The 10,283-nt window shown below is 36.6% G+C and overlaps 1 protein-coding gene across 1 annotated transcript; it reads left to right on the top strand.

The window, feature by feature from the left end:
* The first annotated feature begins 1,036 nt into the window (after positions 1 to 1,036).
* On the top strand, positions 1,037 to 1,498 carry LOC140556639 (ribonuclease-like 3). The gene has a single exon (XM_072683764.1). It carries the CDS (start codon positions 1,037 to 1,039, stop codon positions 1,496 to 1,498), a length of 462 nt encoding a protein of 153 aa, XP_072539865.1.
* Positions 1,499 to 10,283: the final 8,785 nt, after the last annotated feature.

The raw sequence follows: 10,283 nt of genomic DNA, 5'->3' as shown, positions 1-10,283 counted from the left end.
GTCATTGCTGGTTGCCCAGGGGGTTGGTTCTGAACTAGTTTACAGCATCAATATGACTAGTGATATGTGAATAAGTGAATATGACTCCCTTCCTTAACATCCTGTCATTTTCCTTTTAGTGCCATCTAAGATTATATGTGATATAAATGTTTACAGATTGATATTTACATTTTTACTCCACTAACTTGAAGACAGATGGAAAGCACAGATATTTTGATTGTACATTTTTGCAAATGAAACATTTGCTTTGATATCATTACATACAAATGCATAATGTATCTTAAAACATTCATTTTTGGATGGACGTTAACTTTCAACAGAGTAATGTTAAACCAAATTTCCCTATTTTTACTCAAATTATGAATTAGTTATTATTATTTTTTTTTAAATAACGTTTGTAAACCTTTATGACAATTGGATATTCCTGACATTTATTCCTGGATAATCCTGGATCTCAAGCCTTTAGGTTTTGAAATGTGTATGCAAATATAGGAGTGCACATGTCTCTGTACCTATTCAATAATTACCATGAGAAAATGCTATCTGTAGTTCTGTGGACTTAAGCTTAGAATATTTGTTAGATAGCCTCCTTATGTCTGATTAAACTTTTCTATAAATTGTGGAGACTTAGAGGGCTCTTCACTCTGGACCTGACAGAAGGAAGGTGAGTGAAACTGTTTTCTGCTGCTGTAAATGCTCTAGTTTGACAGAATGAAATTCTACTTTATTTGTACTAATAAACTACATGAGATTCATTGTAGAGCTTTGTGTAAAAAAACAGCATTTTGTCTTCTATTGCACTTGAACAAAGGCAATAGTTTTAAGTTATTAAATACTAAATGAAAGACACTTTGTTCCAAAAAGAAGCCTTAAAATGACATGATTTACTACAGTGGTTCTTAACCCTGTTCCTAGAAGGCCCAATTCCCAGTTCCCAGTTTTCTGGCACTCTTTGATTAAGACTGAGAACCACTGATTTACTCTCAATCTTTTACAATGTCAGAATTAGTTTTGTTTCTTCTTTCAGAAAGTTATCATGGAGATACATAGGTTTGCTGTAGTTTTCCTGCTGGCATTGTGCGCCACACTGTCTGCTGATGCTCAACCAGCTGAGGTGAAGGAACGCTATGTGCACTTCCTCAACCAACATGTGTTTGGTAGCATGAATGAAAACAAGTGTGACAGCGTGATCAGAGACCCAAACAGGAGAATCACAGCAGGAGACACCAATAAGTGTAAAGAAATCAATACCTTCGTATTGGCAACGCATGAGCAGGTTCGAGCAGTGTGCCAGAAAGGAGGCATACACAAGACTAGGAATCTCTATCAAAGCACCAAACCATTTCCTGTAGTCACTTGCCGTTTGAAAAGTGGAGAAAGACACCCTAGATGTGAGTATCGTGGTAAACAGAGCACTCGCATCATTACAGTGGGGTGTGATCAGGAATGGCCTGTGCATTATGAAGAAGACACCCTTGTTATTAATAAACTCAACTGACACTCCAAACGTGTCAAATACAGTAAAATGTGGCAATGTTTGAAAATGTTTGGGTAATAACACTAATCAGCTAAGTCCAAGGAAACGCTATGGCAATTCTTTTGTTTTAAGAATATAGAATATACTGACACTTTTACTGTAATGCAATGTCTTTGTATTTCTAATTGTAACATCCATATAACAGCCATTTTTATTTAATGTTGCTACATAAGTGCTAAAATAAAAATAAAATGCTGTAAGCACAAGCATCGTTTCCTAATTTCTCCTGAAGGACTTTTGTCGAGCCACAGCATTCCCTATTTGCTTTCTACATTTTCTAACACTGCTATTTAATATACACTAGTTGGTTCCAAATCTAAAATAACCTAAAATTTGAATAAATTATGTTAATGCAGCAAGAAGTAAACTGTGAACATGCATTTCACCTTCCATGTGTTTTAAAGTGTAGACCCACATTCTTTTCAATTTTCAATGAACATTTTAATTTAAATGTAATTTAATGGCCATGCTTACAAATGGTGAAGGTTATGGCCTACTAGAATCACTTTATTTGCTGGAAATGGCACCATCTGTCAGCATGTAAGGTTAGTTTAATTCCAAGACATGCTACACTGGTATTTACATCTTTAACAGGTGCATTTGAGAAGAAGTACTTAGAGATTAAGAACATGCCCTTTGTTAGTGGCAGCAGGGCAGCTGGATTTGTATGAAAGGGGCAGTGTAATGGAAAAGGAGTGCAGGGTGCAAACACTGGTAAATGGGTGAGATTGGAAGATGTTGGTAGACCATGGATATGGACATGGATATTTTGTTAGCAAAGGGATATTTGTTTTCTATAGCTAACAGTTCCATTTGAAGATGAAATTGATGGAGATTATGAAAGAAAGGGGTTGAGATAAGCAGATCTGGTGGCTTAGGTAAGAGCATGGTTGCAGGCATATATTAGACCAGTAGAGATGGTAGGGAGAGTAGAGAGGGTTTTGTAGGGAAGTTTGTCACATTCTCGCCGGTTGAATTTGTATTCAGAAAGGCAGACATGAAGAAATTGTCAGAAGTGGCTAATAGATCTAGTCAGTGGTTGTGGCTAAGAAGGGCTAAGGTTGGGTGGGAAGGGCAGAGTGTGTTTGAAGGCATAGTATGGTGGGAGTTATAGGCAGTTTGGTGCATATGCTGTTCGTATAGTTTTTTTTAGATTGTTGCAAGACAACAAAATATAGAAACTCCATATCCAAATACTTTATTTTGGTAATGCTATACACACTGGCTTACTAGAAAATAAATAATTACAAGTTTACTTATTACACTTGTATAAATTGAAGGAAATAAAGCCAACACCACTCTTAATGGTTGATTACTATGTCATATCATCTAACTTACTGTAGCTGTCTGTCTTTATAAACCGTTATGGGGGATATAAAGACGTCCTTCTGTCTGTCTGACAATAAAAACGGGTATCTAGCATTTGGAAATAATTACAGCATTGTGATTTACAGGATAAACTTATTTACTGTAGAATTTACCACTGAATTTTGATGTTTTGCAGATCATTCATTTTTATTACAGCAGTATCATGTTAACTTTTTAGGGTCACTATATCTATAAAGAGAACAGTATGGCTTTGGCAACACAGATGAAGCTTAGGTTTTATTGACCACTACCAAGTAAATGAATGACACAGACAACATTTTGTATTAATCATGTTGATGATTAATGTTTTAATGAGTCAGCATAAAGCAAAAAGGACAAATAAACTTAAATAAAATTCACTAACTTCTTCTGTAGAGAATGCTTCCTCTCGTTTTTTTATGATTTTTTTTTTATTATGTTATTCCATAAAAATGTTTTTCATTAGGAAGGATTTTACAAGAAAATCACAGTATAAAATCTCTGTCAGATCAACCTAAAATTTTAAGTCAACTTTCTGGTGTCTCCCTCTGATAGCTAAACCACCGCAATTTATTTATTTGATTTTCCTTTTCATTCTTTGATGGAGATATATTTTTTTAATGGATTTTAATGCATGAGTGGTGCAACTGTCTAACCACAAGCGGACACCTGCCTCATCATCTGGAGGTTGTGAACCTGAATCCCGGTAACTCCACAGTGCTTTAGGGTCGGAGTGTGTGGGAATCATTTTAGCTCGCATTAGATATATACGTTTTTACGACCATTATTGCCCTAAGAAACCAAGATCGATATCACTCTAGTAGATATTAAACACTTTGCAATTTGCAAAAAGAAAACTAACCAGTAAACAAATCACAAAACCAAAATAAAATCTAATTGTTGGAACTTTGCTTCGACCCAAACTGAAACAGCATTTCTTTAACCATTTGGACACAACTGTTGTGAATGTGATCAAGTGACTAGAGAATGCAAATATTCACACATTAAACTTGCTTGTTATTTAGTAATATTATTGCTAAACTAATCTAATCTGAATAGATCAGCAGAAGTAAAAAAAAAAAGCATTAGTCGTAGGCTTATGTTAGAAAGGAAAAGCGGCTTTTGCGTCAACAGTATGATTTATAGGTTACAGAGAGCAGACTTTTTGTTTGGTGCTTTATCTGTCTGATTATCACAAGTGCACAGGCAGGCTCTTATTTTTAAGCTTTTCACAGCCCACAATTACATACTGTTTAATTGACTTAGGCTTATTGATTTTGCAGTCACTTTTCACTTTCCTGCTTTTCACCATGTAAACAGTGAACCTTTGCTCACTGATGCACAGGTTGCCATTGCCATATTCAAAGCCTTTACCATTACAAATGTGTTCAACTCTGTCTTCATCAGTTTTTTTGAAGAAAGTTTGCAGGGGTACTCTTCCACAGAGGCTTGTATTATTAAGGAATGGTATTTTCTTTTGTAGGTGTTTTTTCCATTCTGTGATATCCGAGACCTGAAAATCCCTTGGAAGAATGTGCTTTGCTGAGAATTTAGTGTAGGAATATTTTTTCTTGTCTTCCCCACAGCGTATGCCAGAGGTGGGAACCAGTCTCAAGAGGAATAGCATGTAAATAGAAAGCCTAACAGAGAGAAAATAGGGAAAAGAAACAAAAGAAGATTGATAGTATGTTTAAAATGTGCAATAATTTACTGTATTTACACTTTAATGTAATGAATAAATATGCATGACATAGATCATCACAAACTTACCTCTCTTACTTAGTCTCGTCTCCGGTTACTCCTTAGCAATCACTGCTTTCTATTTCAGTCAGTCTTTAAATTTGTTAGCAGTGTGCCTGGGGATATATTTAAAATCAATCAATATTTCTTATATGTTATGTAATATTTTACCACAGTTAGTTCCGACCACACAGCGTGATTAGATGAGAGAATGTTGATGTTCTGTTCATATTTAAATTCACAGACTTTCAATTCATGTTCACGTCTCATGTCATGTTTAGTATTCTTCATGTGTGTTAGATTTGTGTTCTTTGTTTCATTGATTTGTGTCACCTGAGGCTGTTGTATTTAGGTAGTGTATGCAAGCAGTCTCGTTGCTGAGAATTACTCATTTTGAGTCAACCTGGTGTGTTGGCGTCTGTGTTTCGCATCCTTTGTCAAGCGTCTAGATAGAGATTCACGAGGACGTCCACGGGAGTGCCTCAAGGTTCAAGTTCTACACGGCTTTACCGTTAATGAGCGTGCCAAGGTTCAGGTTTGCCTGTGGGTCGCCGATTGGGTTCAGCGACTGTTCTTACAGCTTCTTAGTCACGTCAAGTAAGTTCTGTTGCGCCTGAGGAGCGTGGTTTCTGTTATTCCCTGTTTATCCTCAGGCTTGGCCAGTAGTTTATGTTTTGGTTTTAGCTCCCCATTTCAGTTGTTACATTCAGGCTTTGCTCGCTAAGTCCCACCAGCCTCAGGTGTGCGTTTTGTGTTGTCCATGTTCCTTTGTCATGTTTGTGTTAGGTTATTCATTAGTCCCTGTAGTACCCCGTTTTAGTTGCTCAATAAAGCACTCTCGCATCGAGCCATCCCCTGCGGGTGTTTATCCCGTCATTGTCTGACCTAGCCAGTTGTGACTCTTTGTGTATAATATAAACATTCTTTATGCCCGCAGAGTCAGTAAAAAAGTGTAATTGTGAGTGCAAGTGTAATTCTTGTAAGTGCAAGAATTGGTATCTCTTGCTTCTGGGCTTCCCCTACAGTCAGGAAGTGTAATTTGTGTTTTTAGCCACTCCTAAAGGACATGGAGGCCCGGAGAAAAAAATAAAGAGCTCAGCATGATTTTGAAGCTGTTATATTAAGGTAAAAATGACACATAGTGTTGCTGTAACTCAGGGTGTTTGTTTTTTCTTTTGATTTAAATCCAGTACTGCCCTTCTGTGGCTTAACTTTTCTTGCCCCCTTGTGTCATGGAACTGCACAGTACTGTACTTTAGAAAAAAAGAGGTTCAATTAAATATACTTTTATAATAAATGCAATGTTAGGGCAACATACTGAAGAATATAATGGGGTTTAAATGTGAATCCAGAAGCTAAGCTATAGACACTATCATGATAGTCAGGGCAGGTTGGCTTGCCTATACTCAAACAGGTAATGTTTTCATGTTGTCTAACATTACTGGATCATTTAAGTGAAAAATGAGTGAACAAAAAATATAAAATAAAAAATGCATAAAATGTTGTTTGATTTGATATTACTTTTGAAATATCACATTTTTTATTTTGTTTCTCGTTAACCTTAGTCTCTCTGACAAACAGCAGCAGGTTCTCAAACAGCATAAAACAAAATCTCTGAGCCATACATAATAAAACATTTTTAAGACTGAATATTGAACTGCTCATCACAGTTCCCCAAAAGCATCAAATCCATACTACCTTTACTTAGTTTAATGTGTGGTCTAACAGTGTATTTGCTATGAGCTACTTTTTTCAATCTTTTAACAACAATGCCAAAACTAGTCTTTCCAACAGAATTAACGACTAAAGCATATTTTGTTATTACACACAATGACTTTTTCAACATGTAGATTTGTACCTTTATCTTAATCTTACTCTATATGGACAAAAGTATTGGCACATCTGCTTGTCAAGATTCTTCTGAAATCAAGGGTTTTAAAAATGTATCCTGCTTTTGTTGGAGTAACTAACTGTGTCCACTGTTCAGGGAAAGCTTTCTACAAGACTTTTGGAGCTATAAGGATTTAATTAATTGCAGTGACAAGAGCATTAGTGAGGTGAGGATGTTGGATGATAACCGCCCCACTTCATCCCCAACTCCCCAAAATGAGATGTAAAATCACCAGCAAAGGAGATAGACCCTGTGGTTACTTCAACTTCTGAGAGTCATTAGACTGTCCATGATTTCTACAGTCAGAGTGAGACCAAGATTAAGACTACCAAAGTGATGGAACGGCCAGTGTGGAGAAAGGACTGTGCGGTGGTGTCATGGCCTGAGCTTGCTATCTTCTTCTAGAATTCACTCACTAATCCTTGTTATGTTACCCATGATAGTGCCAGCAGAATGCATCCAGAAGTGTCCTGAAGTCAGTTTACAGGAAGTGCATATGGTGCAATATTTTGTTGAATTCAAAATGTGTAGTCTCAAACCAAAGATGTCATGTTCTAATGTTCATTTATTAATACATACTGAGGTAAACATCAGGAAATAAAAAGCTGGATTCTGTTCTATTGTCTCATTTGATTTCAAACCCATTTGTTTTTGCATAAATTTGATGGATCACTTTACTTAGATTTGAAATGATTTATTAAACATCTTGTGCTTCCATGCCAGCCTTGCAATTTTTTAGCATCTGATCATTTAATTAAGGGGTTTCCTAGACATCTTTGCTCTTTTATCATTCATGGTGAGGCATCCTGAGGCAAGGTGATGTAGGTGTCTGGCATAAATTTACAATGAAGTTATAACTGTATAATAGTTATATTACCTTTATGATTTTAGACTACTTTTGTGTGATAAAAATATGAATCCTACCTGTTTAGAAAATTGCAGTAGTCTGTGTAGATGTGTCTTGTGCCAGATTCACTGCAGCTTCACTGCAGTTTCTGTTGAACAGGTGATTTACTCTATTCACTGGCTTTTATAGACCCTTACTTCGGAGAGAGAGAGAGTGAGAGAGAGAGAGAGAGAGAGAGAGAGAGAGAGAGAGAGAGAGACTGTGATAGGAAGAGAAACAAAGAGAAAGCAACCACATTAGACTAGTTTTTTCCAGCCCAGACCAAGGTGTAAAAGTGCAAAAACCAAGACACAGAGAAACAGAAGAGAGGAAGATTGAGAGAGAGCTCAGCAGTGTGTTTACAAACAACAAGCAAATAAAATCAGAAAAACAAATGTGTGTTGCCTTTGAGAATAATCAAAGCAATCATGAGCATCTAATACTACTTAAACAATACAACAAATAAACACTATCTATTAAACACTAATGTCCCATTTTTATAAGCCACAATGTCACATGCTCAAGGCTACCGGTTTACTTCCCCAACACTATTCAAATCACAATGACCATACAGGCAGCCTACTTGGCAGGCCAACTTGCTGCATTCTCTGATCATTAGAACTCTGTACTGCCAAATAGACAAAACTGTAATCTAAAGATTAATTAATGAAGGAAAGTTAATCTTTAAAAAACCCATGAAAACCTTTTTAAACATATTTAAACATGTGGACATTTGATTCCTTTGATCAATATTGAGGTATAGCTATAGGTAATACTCTTTAATAATCTTTATTTGTAATACAAAAATAAAATACATAAATTAAACAAATGTAAAATATCATTAATAGAAATGCAATTTAGACAAAGTCAAGTGTAACACATCATTACAAAGATTTTGGAGGAGCCTGTCTTATCTTAGTTTGGTCTTCACTGGTAAAGTGAACATTATTAAGATGGTGAGAACCAAAAAGCTCTCTGAGGCCTTCAGAAAGAAGGTTATAGATGGAGCTGAGTCTCTTTGTAAATAGATTTAACTTTATTGTCATTGTTCTGTACAAGTACAAAGCACTGAATGCAGTTTGCAGTGTGTAGTGTGTATGCAGTACTTGGGTAGTAGTGATTTTATAGTGTGGAGTTCAGAAGAGTGGTAGAAGATGGAAGATAGCTGGTCTAGAACTGGTTTAAGGACGCTCAGAAATCGAAGCTGGAAACGCACTCAGGTAGTCCACAATGACAGTTGGGTCTGTCAGGAAGTCCAAGAGTTACATATATAAGTGCTGATTCCCAGGTTGATGAGCTTGGGAACCTGTCCGGTGGGAATAACTTTAACAAGATAATCTGAGAAGAGACTATTTCTACAGCCAGTCAATGTAGCTACAGATTAATTAGCCTTAGGTTGTAATATCACTGGGGACTTACTGGGGAAACTGGGAAATACTATTAGAAATCTCTGAACCACTGGCTTCAGGGCTTGAATTAAGTACAGTTTGGTGATTTCTCTGATTTAATTAAATAAAAAGTCAATTCTCTGGTTTAATTGGTGAGTTACAGCAGAGAAACCAGCAAATCCTAGCTGCCTTGCTCTGACTGTTTCTTTATGCTATTCATAAATATTTTATGATACTTCATAAGGGTTGATATGTCTTGCAAACCAAGAGTTAGCATGCCTGAAGTAAATGTGTGTTTGTGTGTGTGTGTGTGTGTGTGTGTGTCTGTGTGTGTGTCTGTGAGAGAGACAGAGAGAGAGAGAGAGAGAGAGAGAGAGAGGCAAAAAAGAAGAGAAGAGAACAGAAAACCTCAACTAGTGCCTAGTTTAGGCCCGACTGAGGTGTGAAGTCTACTGATGAACAACGTTTAACCTCAACCTCAGGGTGTCAATAACCCATACAATAATAAATAAATAAAAACTAATTGTGGCTGATTGTAATGTGTACTGATTGTAATGTGATTATTTAGCACAAGTGCATGAACACTGAGGGATAAACAGTTTAAGACATTCATGAAATGAGATGAATGTTAGCCAAAGTGCAGGTGCATTCTTATGTACAAGCCACGTTCAGAAACCAAAACCCCTCTCAGTTTGACAGCGCTTTCACTGCTAAATTGCAGCCATGCCACCCTCCCACCCCCACCTGTGATACAAGTTTCTTCTTTAAGTGTTGTTCTCTGAGTCTACTTTGCCTACCAAGCTAGTTTTAGCTTAAGTTAAGCAAGAGTTCGGTTAGCCTTAATAGGTATTTTCCCCCTCGGGCTACAATAAATTGTGTCTAACATGTGGTTATCACAAATATGTGAAAACATCTGGGAGATAACAATCTTTTCTTCACAAAATAATGAGACTGTTTGAAGGCAAAATCTGATCTGGAATTTCTCCTCTGATTGACAAGAGAAACTACACATGAAGTAAATTAAGAAGGAGGATGAATTACTGGTGAAGAGAGCTCTCACACAAGAGCATAACACCAGCTAAATGAAGCTGTGTTTTCTTGAAAAAAATACAAAATACTCATAATGATGTATAAAGTATAATAATGCACAGATAATACAAAACAAAGACTGTGTTTGTGTGATCAGACTGTAGACAAAGACAGTCAAAGGCAGAGAGAGAAATATGGTACCTGATGCATGAGACATTGTTTTATTGGATCAAAAAAAAGTTACAAAAGAACAAAATATACCTCAACCCTGGCCTCTGTCAGTCATGACTCAGGTGTGGAAACGTGTTGTTTTTTTTTTTCCAATAATACAGAGACCACTCAACACCAGCCCTCTGGTAAGTTCCCACAACTGCTCAGCACTGAAGAACAAGACAAAGAAGTAAATGAGGAATAAAAAACAGTCGTAATGCAGAAAGAGAATAATGCCAGCCTGATGATGCCGTG

The sequence above is a fragment of the Salminus brasiliensis genome, chromosome 1 (genome assembly GCF_030463535.1).
Source record: "Salminus brasiliensis chromosome 1, fSalBra1.hap2, whole genome shotgun sequence".
Lineage (NCBI taxonomy): Eukaryota > Metazoa > Chordata > Actinopteri > Characiformes > Bryconidae > Salminus > Salminus brasiliensis.
The sequence above is the reverse complement of the archived record's forward strand: the minus strand, read 5'-3'. Positions and strand labels throughout refer to the sequence as shown.

Bases quoted from the DNA above. Each gene is read 5' to 3' on its own strand.
- LOC140556639 (XM_072683764.1), top strand. From the start codon at position 1,037: ATGGAGATACATAGGTTTGCTGTAGTTTTCCTGCTGGCATTGTGCGCC.